General features: G+C 32.2%; 1 protein-coding gene and 2 long non-coding RNA genes across 4 annotated transcripts in view; 1 reads left to right on the top strand and 2 right to left on the bottom strand.

Annotated features, from left to right (window-relative positions):
- Positions 1–5,383: 5,383 nt before the first annotated feature.
- LOC143079227 (uncharacterized) lies at positions 5,384–7,864 on the bottom strand. The gene is made up of 3 exons (XR_012979361.1): positions 7,212–7,864; positions 6,434–6,551; positions 5,384–5,916 (listed from the first exon to the last, which is right to left on the bottom strand). It is a non-coding gene; the product is annotated as an uncharacterized LOC143079227 (long non-coding RNA).
- Positions 7,865–10,150: 2,286 nt separating this feature from the next.
- LOC143079230 (ganglioside-induced differentiation-associated protein 1-like) lies at positions 10,151–17,080 on the bottom strand. Of its 2 annotated transcripts, none has more exons than XM_076254464.1 (5): positions 17,000–17,080; positions 14,806–14,998; positions 12,243–12,419; positions 11,409–11,606; positions 10,151–10,521 (listed from the first exon to the last, which is right to left on the bottom strand). In XM_076254464.1, exons 2-5 carry the CDS (start codon positions 14,909–14,911, stop codon positions 10,181–10,183), a joined length of 822 nt encoding a protein of 273 aa, XP_076110579.1. In that variant the 5' UTR covers positions 14,912–14,998; positions 17,000–17,080; the 3' UTR covers positions 10,151–10,180. The 2 variants fall into 2 exon arrangements, with proteins under 2 accessions (XP_076110579.1, XP_076110578.1); XM_076254463.1 differs by lacking the exon at positions 17,000–17,080 and adding an exon at positions 16,830–16,985.
- The window catches only part of LOC143079233 (uncharacterized), a 2,961-nt gene continuing 2,445 nt past the window's right edge, over positions 16,762–17,277 (top strand). Inside the window, exon 1 of the long non-coding RNA XR_012979362.1 lies at positions 16,762–16,914. This is a non-coding gene — a long non-coding RNA (uncharacterized LOC143079233). The remainder of the gene's footprint in view (positions 16,915–17,277) is intronic.

The following is a 17,277-nucleotide window of genomic DNA, read 5'->3' as shown; positions in this document are numbered from 1 at the left end:
TTTGCCTAATCGATTGTTCCGTCTTCTTTAAGAGTATTTTATTGTCCTTTGTTGCAAACCTGGATTCCCAATGCTTTCTATCGTTTAATAAATTACACGTGTAAAATGTTCTTTCCGGTAATGAATGACAAATCGACGTGTATAGTCTACATAATAAAATTCTAAAACATGAAAATATATTTATAAAACAAACTTTTAATAAAATAAGAAAAATTAAGATGATATACGTTCCAAAATACTACTGTCAAAAATAAATAATCACGTTAAATACAATTAAATGGAAAGAATTTGTTTATATTAAACTCAATTTAGTTTAAGCAGAGACATATAATACAATTGATGTATTATATGTCTCTGGTCTAAGGTACATGATTTTTTGGGGCTTTAAAACACTGTGGAGCTATATCCATGATATCAGTAACTGCAAGCCAAGTACTCTCAGATATGTACTTAGTGTCCGGATTTTTTGTTGTTATTGACGAGGGATGGATAAATACCCTGCCACTATTTTTCTTTAATTTTGTATCTCAACTTTAACGTACAAAAATATGCAAAAAACTGAAATATAATCAGTGGGTTAAATTGTACGCTATAGTTATAATTAATCTATTCTGTCGTTTAATCGTGAAATATCACTGTTTCGCTTAGGGGTTAGTGCTTTTTTTAGGTGTCGATATGTTTTGCCGGCAGTCTTCAGGTGCGAAAAGATCGACTTATCAATTGTACCAAACAGTCATTATAGTTGTAATGGTCTTCTAATAATACCAGAGAGATATATACACATATTTCTGGTTTGGATGATAAGTTGGAAGCGTTTGATTTTCAAACGTGTCGCCGGATTGTCAATTTCATAGAAATACAATTTATTGAAAGAGAACATATTTACTTTGTCCCCCATTTTTTTTTTTATTTTTTAAGACACAGAGCCAATATCGGTAAGTTAATCATTTATTGACATCAAATCATGTCTTCCTTTGTTAGTTTTTCAAATGTACATTTGTTATGTATATGAATGGTCGTATTTGTTTTTATAAGTAAGTTGTGCTTAATTGTTCTTAAACGAATATAATTTCAGCGGCATGGGGTGATGTACATGTCCCTCATGTACGTAATGCATTGCACTGTTGAAGTACCATATATATAGGAGAGAACACAAATGTTAGTCTTCGTTAATTCATGCTTCATACTGGAGTTTCACTCTGAAAGAAGCTACCTGGCGAGATCCGTTCGCAAACGAACATGAACCAGTTTAAAAGTATTATCAAAAACTGGAAAGACAACTCGATCATGCGCATGGGGCTCCAGCAGATCTTGATGATTTGATATTTTTTGGAGTATTCTATGCAGCTTGAAGAAATAGATGTGCATGTGCTTATAAAGTAGTTCAGTGCTTTGTTAGTTTGTGCAGATGTTTTTATAGGAACATTTTTCTATTGCATATCTTATGTATGTCTAATGTGCAAGTTTTCATGTGTCTTTAATGTCGGCAAAAAGCTCTACAGTGCTTATCCCATGTTTGTATGGTTCTTGTTAGCCCGCAACTTAGAATACAAAGTGCTATTCTATTTCTTAAAATTTCCTGTACCAAGTCAGGAATTTGGCAGTTGTTGTTATCAAATAGTCCGTTTCTATGTGCAATTTATGCTGGCCTTTGTTTTTTGTAGCAGTTCAGTGTTTCTGTTATATCATTGTTTTCCTCTTATATTTGATGTCACGGTTTTGGTTTGTGAACCAGATTTGTTTTAGATATTAAATAGATGTGTGGCTATTGAACAGCAGTAAACTACTATTGTCTTTATCTATTATTTTCTTACACTAAATGCAAAAGTCCTTTTATTTGATGCTATTTCTATTGTATACTTATTGTGGTTAAAAAGTTTAAACCGGGAAACAACTACTTTTACAAGTTTCATACAGGAAAACAACTACTTTCATAAAAATACATGTTAACAAAAGAAACGATACACAAGTTTGTAATCCTAGATATCATAACATATAAAAGGTAGGAAAATCTGTTAAAGGGAAATTCCGCGATTTTTTACTTATCATCTAATTATGTTCATCTTAACATAAAAAAAACACATTTGCAAAGTTTTAAATTTATATTCCTTCTAATAACAGAGAAAATCAAGTATTTGTAACTTTTTTGGTTGAATTCTCGAGTGGGTCGTGACGTTTTAGCCCGATGTGTTGAATTCTGGGAAAAAATAAAATCTGTTTAACTCTTATAGCTTATCGACAATATACGTAATTAAAAGCGCACAGCTGACGAATGGTCGTAGTTATTAACCACAATATAAGAATGAACGAAAATGAATATGCATATACCGTTTTGTATTGATTGAATTAAACTCCTATAAAATTATCTCTAGTAAATGTTTTCGAATAAATTTCATTAATTATTGTTGAGATTTTTTTCATAAAATATTCATTGAACATTTTTACTGATATTGAACTGAAAATATTTCAGTTCTATTTACCGTTATTGTTTTGATAATCATTTCAATGCAACTAATGTGTGAGCAGAGTGTGTGTATTATTTTGTAAAGGTCGCTGTATATTTCTCGGCTTGAGGTCAATTCGTTTACCTTGTAGCTATTTAGCCGCAGGTGTGAGTTCAAGCGTACACAGGTATGAATGTTGTTATTTGGAAAGGATAACTTGACAGAAAGGATTAGAAAGAGTATGCTGTATTTAATACACTAAGATTTAATACACGATGAGAATAAAGATACAATAATTAAATTGTGTAAATTAATTGAAAATAAAATTCAGATTCGTAATTCCGAAAGTGTATAAAAATAAAAGGAAACAATTTTTTTTTACTTTCTTAGCGGCAATTGGCGTAAAGATTCAAATATGAAGTAAAAAATAGTAGTTTTAATCTTTAATAAAAACTAAATGCAATTTTACCCAATTTGATATACCATTGCACATCTGTTTGATATCATTGACTTTACCGAAATTTCTTAACTTGTATTCAAATCTGGCTGTGTTTAAATGCTCATAAAACTATCGCAATTTTAAAGTTTTTAATTGAAAAAAAATACAACATACAACATGCATGATTTTTTTTTAGTTTCTTTTTAACATTTCATTCTTACATAATTAAATTCATTTGACAATCATTTACACGAACTTTTTGTGAAAAGAATACCAATTATCTAAGCTAAGGCATTATTTTTTTTGAGGATTTTGTCCAATGGAAAACATTCATTATTAAGGCAAATACATATGACTAAAATAATCTGACCAAATTGGAAAGTTAGAATCTACCGAGTTTTTAAACACCGACTCCGTAAAAGTTATTTTGCGGAAAATGATGACAAAAGTCGGCACTTCATTTCAAAGATGAGAATTAAGTATTCAAATATCTGCAAAGGCATTCAATATTTAAAATTTAAAGTTTTAAGATCTTATATCGATTTTTATAATTTTTTGGGTAAAAATATGATTTTTGAAATAACAACAAAAAAAAATCGCGTTTTGGCATTAAATCAATGGTTTTGATAAGAAAATAACATTGTAAAAATTAGAACATTTGGTGAATTATTTGCTTTGGTACACTGTATCCAATTTTATTATTTTAAGATTTGAACGCTTCTTTTTGTAACTTCATTTGGGTGTAAAAGCGTTGATCGAAGATCATTTTAAAAATGTTAGCACGGGCAACTTTTACAACCAAAAGAAGTTACAAAAAGAAGCATTTAATACTTATAATTACATTTTTTAGCTAGGATCACGTAAACACGATTCTTACCAAGTTATTTTTTTTTTACATGTGCACTTTATTGTGGGACCTCGTGTCATCAAGGATTTGTATAGTAAGTACTATACAAATCCTTGGTGTCATCATGAATGATAAATTTTATTGTGTAATGAAGTTGATTAAGGAATAACATATGATTGCAGTTAGCCAATTAGAATAGCGTATTATAATCTAATTACATTATATGCAAAATGCATTACCTTGTAATTATTTCTTTTGTTGCCTTGTATATATTAAAGTTTTATACCGGAAACAACTTCTATTTATAAGGATTAAACAATTATATGTTTCTTGTAATCGGTTGTTTACGTTGTTTATAGTCTTGTATACATTCTAACCAAATCTAGCAGCTGCAAAACCATCTTAAACTTGTGCACACTTATAAAACATCACACGGTAGAAAAAAGTTTTTAAAATGTAGAGTTTTGCGTTATTTTCCATCATTTAAATACCATCTGATTTCTGAAGAGTTTAAAGTTATAAAAAAAAGTCGCGTACTTCCCCTCCCTTTTTTTGAAATAGCATTTATGTACTATCAGTACATTTATATTTTATTCAAGAATTAAAAGTTGGCCAAGTAACATATTGGGGAGGAATATACAATTACAGTGCAGTCTAACTTGTTTCTTTTAACATGCATGACCATTGTTTTAACTTTGAATTTCCAGGAGTAGGAATAAATATGTTTTACGTAGTGGAAAATATACCAATTGGAAAAAATAAGGCAGTTGCTATTTGACCGGCACCGGCAAAATAGCAAATTTGCTATTTAGCCGGCACTGATTAAATTGTATCTCAATAATCTCACTGGTATTAAAATGTAAGAATAATAATTAAATATCAATTTTTTTTATTCGAAACCTTTTGTTACTGTTGCTCATATAAACACTTAAACTTCTTATCTAAAAATTAAAAAAAAAACTATGTTGCATACACATGGAAAATTTGAAAAAAAATAAACATATGGTGAATCTTTTAAGAATAGGAGTGAAGTAATAAGATCAATTTAAAAGTAAAAAATACAAATATGATAATAGTCACTTTGTAGCTATACTACATTCTGGAAACTAGTATACTCTTTTTATTTACACTGTAAATAAAAGTGTTAAGAATCTGAACACTTTTTGAACGCCCTTTTGTAACACTTCTGGAACGCGTAACGGTGTTCTCAATATTAACATTGGTGTTCCAGTTTTTAACATTATGTGTGCATCTTTCGAACGCTATGTGTGTTATTTTTGAACGGATAGTGTGTACTCCTTGAACACCTAGTGTTAGAATCTGGAACGCGTAACAGTGTTCTAGATATTAACTTTCGTGTTCCAGTTTTTAACATCATGTGTGCATCTTTCGAACGCTATGTGTTATTCTTGAACGGATAGCGTGTACTTCTTGAACGCCTAGTGTTTGAATCTGGAACATGTCCTTGTGAGCAAAATTGTATGCCGTTACGCGTTCTAAGCCTTGTAACACTTCTGGAACGCTCGGACTGTGTTCCAGAAATATGTGTTAATATCCAGAACACATAGTGTATATTACTGGAACACAATTTTACATGTTCCAGAAAAAGTGTTATATTCTCTGAAACATTATTGTGGTCTTGTAAAACAAATATTTTAATTGATTAAAAACGTCTTTAATTGATTAAAAAAGGCAACATTTAAAAAAAAAAAGTACAATAAAATGTGAAATATTGAAGCAACTTTAAAATGACAAGTTAGACAAGTTAGAAATATAACATTTGTAATATGCAAAATGTGTCCAAATATTTACTCATAAACAAAATGTTCGTCATATATTTAAAATTATAAAATCAAGTGTCTTATGTTTAACACATCGTTTGCAACTTCCTAAGTCAAGAACTGTTCTGAATTTCTTTACAAAATACTGATGCCACTGACTCTTTTATCACCAAAATGTTCCATAATCCACTGTCTGCATAGCACTCAGATAGTCAATATCAAACATAAAATACCCTGTGTATATGATGCTAGTAGTCGAGTCGGTGTTCATGTAACACTGCTTCCTTGGACACTTTTAAACATGATTTGAGTCGTTTACAACTGATTTTGAGCTTCCATTTTTAGAGGATTCGTCTCCTTGGGTTATAATTATTCTTTAACCTTGTTATCCATCAACCGTAAGTTCTAAAATGTGAAATATGAAGTGTATGAGTAAACAAATTATTCATCATGTCGACATTCCTTAAGAATATTAGAAAATCTTATTTCGTTTTTGTAATTCCATTATACTTGTCAGCATTATAAGATAAGATGCATTTGCCAATGAGTGGTAATTGAGTGGTCAAATGTGCTCTCGTGTTCTATATCTTTTTTAAAAAATGATAGAAAGTGTCCAGCAAGTGCTATTATGTTTTTTAGGCAAAACTTTATCGTCAACTTAGACTTGTCACTAAATTAACTGCTAACATTTCAAGAAACTAATTACCATTTGCCTTTATTTTGAAAGATATTTAGTAATTTTTTCACTTATGATCTGTATACGGATAATTGACGGATGATATAATTGCATCAAATTTAGCTCAAATAGCTTTCTGATTAATGTAAACAAGTGAATGGTGCACATTTTATTGATAAATTTGCAATAACAACACTTGTAAGAAGTCAATGGACATGCACTCCTATTCAAAATTCTTAAACTTACATATAGTACTTTTATGGTGCAGGATAAGTAGTCATCTCTTGAACTGCAACATGTTCTCTTTATTCTCGAGGTATGTACGAACAATTACCCTTAAGTACAGTATAGTTGGGTTTGTACCCTATAAAAGTAACATAGGAATACATTACAATACATGAATGCAGTGCACAAGGGTGGACATTTGCTAAAATGAATTACTAATTACAAAGCTATTATAAATAACATATACATGAGAAATTTAAAATTAGTGTTGCAGTATGCCTTTTTTTACAAACTTCTGTCTTGACATTGCAATGTCATGACAGTTTTTGCATTTGTGAACAAATTCTTATGCATTGGTTTTATTTAATTAAAAAATGTACATCCTCAAAAGTGTAGATGATCGTTTGATCTTCTTAATGCTTTCCATACACAATGTTTGAGTCGTGTTAGGAATACATGGCGTTCGGAGAAAACGATTAGCTTGAACGCATCATGTTCGAGACCAGAACACATTTACAATAGCAACGATATCATTTAACATTTACGTATAAATTTACAGAGGTAAATTTTTTTTTTAAACATGATAATTTGAATGTAATCTTTCAAAGAACCGCTACTTTTTTAATCGAATTATGACAGCACAGTTAAGTGGAAGTGGAGGGGGCAGTTTTATGTTCGAACAAAATGTTCTTCCATTTATACTTCAGTGTGTCCTGTCCAAGTAGACATTTGTTGATTTCATGACTAAAAAAAATATTTTTTATGTTCGTCATGTGTAGATAAATATAGATAAACATACCTATTATATCAAGTTTTGTTGTTAATTTTCTTCAGTGAAGCTTCTTCAATCACGATCAAAAACCAAACTTCCGGTACATTAATACGTCACGCGCTGTTATGTACGCGGATATGTTTGGAACACATGGCGTTCAGGGAAAATGGTAAATTTGAACGCATCATGTTCGACACCAGAACGCTTTTACAAGAGCAACGTTTTCATGAGCATTTACGCATTTACATTGTTAAAAAAAATACCTTAAGAACTTAAGTCGTTTAGAAAAAGATTCATATTAAAAATCAATCATTTGCACGCTTATAAATACGCTCTTGTAAAATGTTTCATTTTTTTTTACCAAACTATAATTTGCTTATATGCCGATACAGCTAAAATACATTTATCGTCAAATCATAGTACGAATCACCCTTATTCATCGTCTGTTTGACTCTGAAATGATGAATTTTTTTTTCACTCCCCATTACAATATAAGAACATTTTTAGTGTTCAATTTAGAACACTTGTCTTGAATATGTGCGTTAAAAGACTGAACACAATGTGTTATATTCTTTAACGCTGGCGTTCAATGTGGAACACTAATGTTAATAACTGAACATATTGTGTTTAAAATTGGAACGCGTCCAGACGCGTCAGGCGTCTGCAATATTTGCAGTGTACGGAAACAGCATTGTGATTGTGTTGCCGATGCAATGGCAGAACGGTCTTAATCCCCAGTAACATAAGAAGACATGAGAAATACAATTATAATCAAGCGATTATCTGGCTTGGTCATTTGAACATAAACCGTGAAAAAATAAAAATTTCATCAGACACATTTTTTTTCAGTATAAGAAATGAAAGGAAATGGTCCTTGATTTTTATAATTATATTTGAGAATTAAAAGTTGAACAAAAAAGATTAAAACATAAAAATGTAATTGTATTTATTTTTGTATTTTCTCATTTAAAAAGTATCATGTACACTACACAGACGCTGTTCCTTATTAATCTAGCTCAACCCAATACACATAGAATTTTTTTTCTCTAATTATTTTTTCTTCAAATTTATTTATCATATATTGAGTTTCAAAAGTTGATTTTTAACTACTGAAAATATGATTTTTGTGAGGTCATGTAGAGCCCATGAAATTGTGAAAATGCAGTATTTTTCACGATTAACACCAAGCAAGCAACTATTAATATTGTCTTTCATGTCTGTTTTATGATGTATTTTTGCACAACACTATTTTTATCACTGGCAGGATATTTAAACCATAGATTTTACACAGATTTGAAAATCAACTTTTTTATAAATATTTTAGAAAAAAACATATTTTATAATGTATTTACAAATGTTTTTTCATGCTTTTAATTAATATTGTAAAGTTATAAATTATTTATTTATGAAAATCTTTTATTTTTGATTGTACTGTATTTTTATTAATGCTTGATATTGTGTTAAAATTATTTTAAATTATTATTAAGCTGTTTTATACTCTACTAATCACATCAATGAACAGTTTTATTCAGTGCCGGCTAAATAGCAAATTTGCTATTTTTGCCGGTGCCGGTCAAATAGCAAATTTGCTATTTTGCCGGTGCCGGTCAAATAGCCACTGCCAAAAAATAATGCATAGGGCATCTTTTAAAAAGATTTTAAAATTCGTAACATCTTTAAACCTAATAAATATTTGCGCAAGATTTGGTGATCATGAAGGGTAAGGCAATCCAGTAGCCGCTGCACCTACCCAATATTTTATTGCCTAAGTATCTACATGTTCTAAGGGAAGCAATCCCGTCACACTTGTATGCTTTCTTTCAATTTTTCATCTGAAATCTAAATACTTTATTGTGTTACTTAATCATCTTCCAAAAATTTTATTATCCATTTCACATAAAACTGTTTATGAATATTCCATCAACTACATTTAAAATATGAAGGAAATATACCTACAAATTACTCTATGAAAATAGTGAAGGGATAAACAATCAATTGCTGCAGTGTAAAAAACCTAGAAATGGACATACTCTCTTAAAATGATTGATTTATTGTTTGTTGTTTAACGCCACTTTTAGAACTATTGTTCTATTTCGTGGCTGTCATTTTTTGTTTTGTCTCTGGAGGAAACACGAGTGCCAAGAGAGAACCACCGATATTCGGCATAGGAATTCTGATAATCCTGATCAATTTAGATTGGAGTCAAACGGGATTCGAATCCAATGTTGACAGGCTAGTGATAAAGTAAGTTCATCCCTCGGGCCTAAAGGCTCTTGGGCTGATATTGGTGTCTCGGGATGAAAGGACATACGATACGGATTTTGCCATGTAATATTCTCTAGCTGCATACCCAACACCATTGACTTATCATAAGTAGTTCCCTTTAAACAGACCTAAACACAAATTGATACATGTAAACTAAGCAAAATTTCGAAATCAATAAACCATAATTGAAAGGGCGGGGTCAAAAAGAATCTCCATTGTTATGAGACATGCCAATGCTAATACAACTAATAAAATTGAGAATAGACATGGGGAATTTGTCTCGAGACAACAACCCGACCATAGAACAGACAACAGCAGAACTGCATACCAAATATGATTGACCTATCACTAGTGGTTCCCCATAAACCGTCTTAATTACAAACTAATACATGAAAACTAAGCAAACGTTTTAAAATCAATAGACTATGACTGATGGAGTGGGGCCAAATAATTTCCATGAATTAAGATATGCCAATGCTTATACAACAGCATACCAAGTATTTGTGACTTACCACTAGTGGTTCACCATAAATTAGACATATAATCACCAACTAATACATTGTTGACGCCGACGTCGCCATCACCGCCGCCAACGCTATAGAAACAGCATACCTACTCCGTCAAACGAGACAAAAGTGAGACCTGGTGTAACAGTTAAAAGTAAGCATCTCATGTCAAGAATGCAAAATAAACTACAGAAAGAGAGATGAGTAATGGGTTTAATGATATAACTATTTTTCTACAAATGCATTTATAACCCTAGATTTATTCTTCATTAACCAGACGCCTGCTCCAATTGCTAGACCTATACCAACTACATATGGTACGGCTGCTTTCGCAGCATTCCACATAATCATTGTAAAAGCCGTTTTCACATCGGCTCTCAACATTTGTACTGATTTCCTCTGTCCAATTCTCTGTAGGTAATCATACAACAATGGCCTCTTTGTTTTACAGAAATATCTATCTTCAAGTCCCAACAATACAATTCTGTCCATGAACACAGCCAGTAAAATATCAGCTGCATTGAACTGTGTTCCTGTCAACCAGTACTCTTTTCCACCTGAAGATTCTGTTTAAAAGAAGAAGAAGATGATCATAGTACATTGATTAATTTTAAGTAGACATATGTTCATATCAATATTCAGGACGTCATGTATCGTTTTGAACCATACAGGCCTTTCTAGCGTTTAGCCGCTCAAATATATATGTCTGCTCTATGGTCGGGTTGATGTCTATTTGACACATTCCCCATTTCCATTCTCAATTTTAATTGTGTTGTAAAGAATAATTTTATTTTTTTATTTTCTCAAATTCAGATGTCCCGGCAAAGAAGGACCAAGCAACACTTGAGAGAAGGTAGAAGAAGGGATTAGAACAATTTCCAAAAAGAAGGTTCTAACAATATAGATCACTACTTTATCAACCTTTTCAAAAATGCACTGGCTTAGGCATTATTTAATTCCAGTCTTTGTAATAATCTGATGGTCAAGCTATTTTCTTTTTGATGGGTTAATTCCTATGTTCAATCTTCCAAAGTTCATCCTATCACGACAATCGTAGGTATAGACAGGATATACACAAATACCAACAGGAAGTTCAATAAAATTTCAGCAGAAAAGACAATTAGAGGAGGGTCTGGATGGCGGTTCTTCATTTCTAATTTCTCAAAATTTTTGGGCATTTTTATTTTTTCATATTTAAAAAAAAAGATGCATATATATATCTTCTATTTTTAGTTATCTTTTATTTTTCGGTACCGTATTATTCTGTATATTTCAAAAAATATATTTGGGGGGGGGGGGGGGGGGGGGGTGCATTATTCTCTGTTTTGGTATCCCCATTTCTTATAAAACCAAGTAAATGGTACAAAAAATATATGTTTACATACAATAACATACAGATTCATAGAGATGTGGCCAATATAAAAAGTATGCGTGTTTATACTCTGTCCCTTACCTTTACTTCTCCTTAAACATTCCTCTAAATATTCACATCTGTGATCAGTGTCTTCTAAATGTTCTATTACATTCTCTTTGTTCACAGTATCTTCATAAAACTTTTTCGTCTTTTGGTATTTTGCAATGTACGAATCGCGTAAATCTGGACACTCCTGTGCAGCTTCTTCCAAGCTAGCAATATTTTTCTGCATTTTTTCTAAAATGATTAAAAACAATGACATATTTTATTTTTTTAATAATTGTCCTCTTTCAAGAACAATGCTAGCTTCGTCTCGATCTGATGAGTCAATAAAAAAAGAAGATGTGGTATGATTGCCAATGAGACAACGCTCCACAAGAGACCAAAAAGCCACAGATCGACATTTAACAACTATAGGTCACCATACGGCCTTCAACAATGAGCAAAGCCCATACCGCATAGTCAGCTGTAAAAGGTACTGAAATAACAATGTAAAACAATTCAAACGAGAAAACTAACGGCCTAATTTATGTTCTAAAAAATGAACGAAACACAAATATGCAACACTTAAACAAACGACAACCACTGACTGACACTTCAGATTGTTCTTGTGTTGTGATGATACATACAATAATGATTTATCTCAGTTTACATGTCAGGTTGAAAGGCAAACGAATGTTTGCACAGATGGTCGTTTTGCTGTATTTTTATGAATACTAGTAGATGTCAACTATTTTCAATAGTTTTGCAGATAATTTTGAAGCATGTTGTATTACTTTTCCATTGTTTTGCTGATAATTTTGTTGATTAGTCGATATCTTTTCAATTTTTGACACATGCCATATACGAACACTAGCTAGATAAATAACCTACCATTGATACGTTTGACGTTGCTCAACATTTTGGGTAGCTTGATTCCACTGATAGACAACTCTGGATTGAACAGCAATCCATAGGTAACTATTTCGATTCGGATTGCATCAATGAACTCGCGTAATCGTTTGACCTCCTTTCCAACTGATGTGCTAGGATCAGGTACCAATGTCGGTCCTGAAAACAAAAATATACCAAATTCAAGTATATTTTTACGATTTGGAAAGCAATTACTGTACAAATATATGAAGAACTATAAAAACCAGATGTTCCGCAGGGCGCAGCTTTATACGACCGCAGAAGTCGAACCCTGAATAGTTGGGACAAGTATGGAAACTACATTCAAGCTTGATACAGCTCTGAATTTGGATTGTGATCAAGTTCTTGACATAATATGAGTTTCTGACACAAAACAAATGTCAAGATCTTACAAATCAATTATGCAATATTGTGCAATTAAAGATTTCTTCTTCAAACTTTTCAAAGTTTGGAATTTGAGAAATTTGGGGGGAAAATGAAAACTACTACCACCCCTTTTTTTTTGCAATAAGTCCTGAACATTTCTTTATACATAATTTACAAGTAGTGTAAGAGAGGTAAATGCGAACATACCAACATTGTATGTTTACTGTTTTTGAATTACCTCCCTTACACTGCTTTTAAATTGTCTTAATTGTCCATTGACCAGAAAAACCTAGTTTTTCCCCTTTTTTGCCCCTAATTTAACACAAGTTATTGTTTGAAAACTACAAAAATGCTTATTTTTGGCCCCTTTTAGACCCCTAAATCCTTAACTATTGTGACCATAACCCCCAAAATCAATCCCATCCTTCCTTTAGTGGTATTGAACCTTCTGGTAAAAATTTATATAGATCCATTGTCTTAATCTAAAGTTATTGTCTGGAAACTAAATTAGTCTTCGGCCGACGACAACGACATAGACGACGCTTATGACATCATGATACCACTATACAACGCAAATTTTTTTGCGGTCGTATAAAAATACATCTTACCCTCTCCATAAAACCCCAGAGGAATAGATGCATAGGGCTAGGGAGAAATAAAAAACCTACCTGCAAGTCGAAGAAAACAAAATTGCACACGCTGAAATGTTTCGCCTTCTTTACTTATCATTGATAGTATGTTGATAGTCCTAAATATAAAGCTTTACTACAACTATAACATGAGCCAAGAAAATAAGGTCAATGTCATATACACCAAATAAGAGATACATGTACACCTTACAATCACTTAATACATTAAATTAAGTTGAACTATTGGTAATAGTTTCTAAGAAGCAGACTTAACAAAGAAACCAAAAATTGACCAATGAACAATTAAAATGAGATCAGGGTCAGATGCACCATACCAGGCAGACATGTACAAATTACCGTGACAATTCTTCCATACAACACATATAGTTGACCTATTGCTTAAAGTTTAAGAAAACAGACCAAAACACAAAAACTTAGCACTGCGCAATGAACAGTGAAAATGAGGTCAAGGTCAAATAAAACCTGCGAGACTGACATGTACATCATAAAATATTTCCATACACCAAACTTGACCTATTGCATATAGTAATAGAAACAAAATAGAAACAGACCACTGAAAACACAAAAACTTAACTTACAACCGAACCGTGAAATGAGGTCAAGGTTAGATGACACCTGCCAGTTGGACATGCACACTTTACAATTCTTCCATACATTGAATATACTAGACCTATTGCTTAAGCTTTTAGTATCTGAGATATGGACTTGACCACCAAACTTAACCTTGTTTACTGATCCATGAAATGAGGTCAATGTCAAGTGAAAGCTGTCTGGCGGACACGAAGACCTTGCAATGTACGCACATACCAAATAGAGTTATCCTATTACTCACAATAAGAGAGACATTAACACTACAAGAATATTTTTTCAAGTAGTCACTGAACCATAAAAATGAGGTCAAGGACAATGGACATGTGACAGACGGAAACTTCCATATACAAAGTATGGAGCATCCAGGTCTTACACCTTCTAAAATATAAAGCTTTTAAGAAGTTTGATAACGCCGCCACCGCCGCCGGACGAGCTTTCTGCAACAAGTTATGTCACACGCTCGACAAAACTGAAAAAGACAAACAACAGTCAACAAAACGCTACAAGAAAAATCAAGAAAAAACGTGAATAAGCAGTTCTTGCTCCACTAGTCACACCCGCTGCATTACTCCTGTTAGATAACATTGATGAGTCATATCGGGTGATTGGGCATCAGAACTTGCCACGGTCATATGCTTAATGAAGGTGTGACCAAGTCAAAAATATAAAATTAATCAGATGAGATATCGTTCAAACGCATGCGACCATTTTCTATTTCCATAGTGTAAATAACTGCATGACAGACTTGGTTTAATGCTTTATCATGATGTGATATATGATCATATATGTGACACTTCTCTTCATAAAATAGAAAAGAACCGAAAAAAATAATAAAATGAAAGACATTTTTCTTGTAGGCGAAAGTTTTATTTCGGAAGCCTATAATCGCTTCGATAGTGTAAATAAATATATTTTACCAGATTTAACTTGATCATCAACGTAGTCAATTATTTTCTCTGATTCTACCACAATTTTCTCTCCATCTTTTAATAGAGGAACTAGTCCTTGAGGGTTCATTTTCATGTATTCTGGTGTTCTTTGTTCTCCATTGTGAATATTTATTATCTTTCGGTTGAATGGACATCCTTTCTCGAACAAAGCTAATACTGCCTGTAATAAAAACAAATTAAGATAACATGGCACCAAGCAAAACATAAGATAACATGAAAGCATGCACAAAATACGATAACATGGTAACATGCACAAACAATATTGCAACATGCATAAAAAAGATGACATGGCAACATGCACAGAATAAGATAACATGTCAACATGTACAAAATAAGATTTCTGAGGTCCTTTTTATCTTATCCCAAATGAGATAATTTTTAAAGAAATTTACCTTTGAATCGCATAAATATATTACTCTGATGATTTCTTTCTTTGCTAATATCTTGAATTAACTGTCAACGGCTTTTTTCTCGATCAATTTATTTGGCAGTAGAAAATCAGAGGACATTTGTGGAAGATTGGGTCTATTCGTGTATGAAATAAAAACAATAGAAAATGGCGGTAATATATAGTGTTACAAAAAAGTGTAGAATAGATGAAACGCGAAAAAAAAAAGTAGTATCCGCGAAAATAAGTTTTTTTTACAGAATTTCGGTTGGTTTATTATGTATGTTTACCTTTATCTGTACTTTTCCTTCATATACGATATGAATCATAAACTGAACCATGTGGAACATGAACTAAATCATGACACAACCGAACTTAACCATGACACAACTGAACCAAACTAGGACACTGAATTGTCAGTAATCTTTAATCATGTGGAAAAGTAGCTAATTTTTGGGAAAAGTTTACAGTGATAGTTCATTATAACGATATGGCATAGGCGGATCCAGGGGGGGGGGGGGCCTGGGTTGCCCAGGCCCCCCCTTTCGTGGGAAAAATTTGGTTGATTATATAGGGAATCATTGAAGCATGACTTGAGCAGGCCCCCCCTTAGGTCAGTCAGCGGGCCCCTCCTTAGGAAAAGTTCTGGATCCGCCACTGTATGGGTGATGTACACATCTTTTATGCAAATTTTAAATTTGACATACACAATCATTATAAGCATGTGATACAAATTAAACTAGCATATTAGCTATAAACAAAGACAATTCACAGCATGGATTCATGTTCAGATGTTCCTTTAGCAAAAAATCATAATGTTTACATTGATTCATTGTTTGTCATTAAAACACTAAACAGGTTTTACAGATTGAGAATTTTACAGAATAAAAGAACAACACTACAGAATAAGGACAAAACAAGACGAAATAATAGAGTAACATGAGAGTAAAATATGCAAAAGCAGAATAGACAATAATTGGATGCTAAAATATAAAGAATAGCATAACAAGCATATTTATAAATAAAAAAGACAAAATAATTTAAAAAGTTGATGAATACAGAATGGAAGACCCTCATCTATACAAAGAGGCATTGGTCAGCGCATAAATCGGCGGAAATCTTCCAAATAACTCTGGAAGAGATAAACGCGTTTGAATCTATTGCACATGTCGCACATTCATCTACGTTGTGTAAAAAAATCCAAAGGTGGTTTGTTATATGTACTGACAGACTAACCTATTATATATACATAGTATATTTATATTCAGCAAACAAATATTAAAAATGGAGGTATATTAATATTTGAAACAAAAGTTAATATACATGTAGTCCAAATAATTATGACGTCTTGAAAGGCTATTATATTTTTTTCTTTGACGCCCAAGTAACGTCTTGAAAGGCTATTATAATTTTTTTCTTTGACGCCCAAGTAAGGCGTCAAAGAAAAAAATTATAATAGCCTTTCAAGTAAGGCGTCAAAGAAAAAAATTATAATAGCCTTTCAAGACGTCATAATTATTTGGACTAGGCGTCAAAGAAAAAAATTATAATAGCCTTTCAAGACGTCATAATTATTTGGACTAATATACATGTTGATATTTACCTTCTGCGAATAGTAGGAAGCTTGGAAGTAATATAATGTGAATTTGTTGTCAGACATCTTGATAAGGTGAATTCAAAGTCAAAAGGTAGGACGTTATTGTATTATGAACTGAATAGTTTGTACAGGTCAAACTGAACAGTATATATGTAAACATCGCATGAATTTCTTACCTTAAGCTGATTTAACCATTGCGTTCGACGATATACACACCACACACATTTGTGTATAGGTAGTAGTTTTATTTATGGAAACAAAACGACAGGGACTGCGCCTTCTTGGGCATTTAAATAATTTATTTTGCCTATATCTTCAAAATTTGATTGGGTTATTTTTGGTATTTGGGGGGGGGGGGGGGGGGGGGGGGGGGTAGTTGAAATGCTTTGCTGCGACCTAAGAGGAATGATCGTCGTAGACTATCCCCTTTTCCATATAAAACGTTGCATGTCAT

Source organism: Mytilus galloprovincialis, chromosome 6 (assembly GCF_965363235.1).
Source record: "Mytilus galloprovincialis chromosome 6, xbMytGall1.hap1.1, whole genome shotgun sequence".
Lineage (NCBI taxonomy): Eukaryota > Metazoa > Mollusca > Bivalvia > Mytilida > Mytilidae > Mytilus > Mytilus galloprovincialis.
Note: the sequence above shows the minus strand (reverse complement) of the source record. Positions and strands in the feature narration are given on the sequence as shown.

Bases quoted from the DNA above. Each gene is read 5' to 3' on its own strand.
- LOC143079230 (XM_076254463.1), bottom strand. From the start codon at position 16,886: ATGTCTGACAACAAATTCACATTATATTACTTCCAAGCTTCCTACTAT. The intron at 14,999-16,829 runs GTAAATATCAAC...TTTTTATTACAG, and splicing joins CTTCCTACTATTCGCAGAAG to GCAGTATTAGCTTTGTTCGA. The intron at 10,522-11,408 runs GTAAGGGACAGA...TCTTTTAAACAG, and splicing joins ATGTTTAAGGAGAAGTAAAG to AATCTTCAGGTGGAAAAGAG.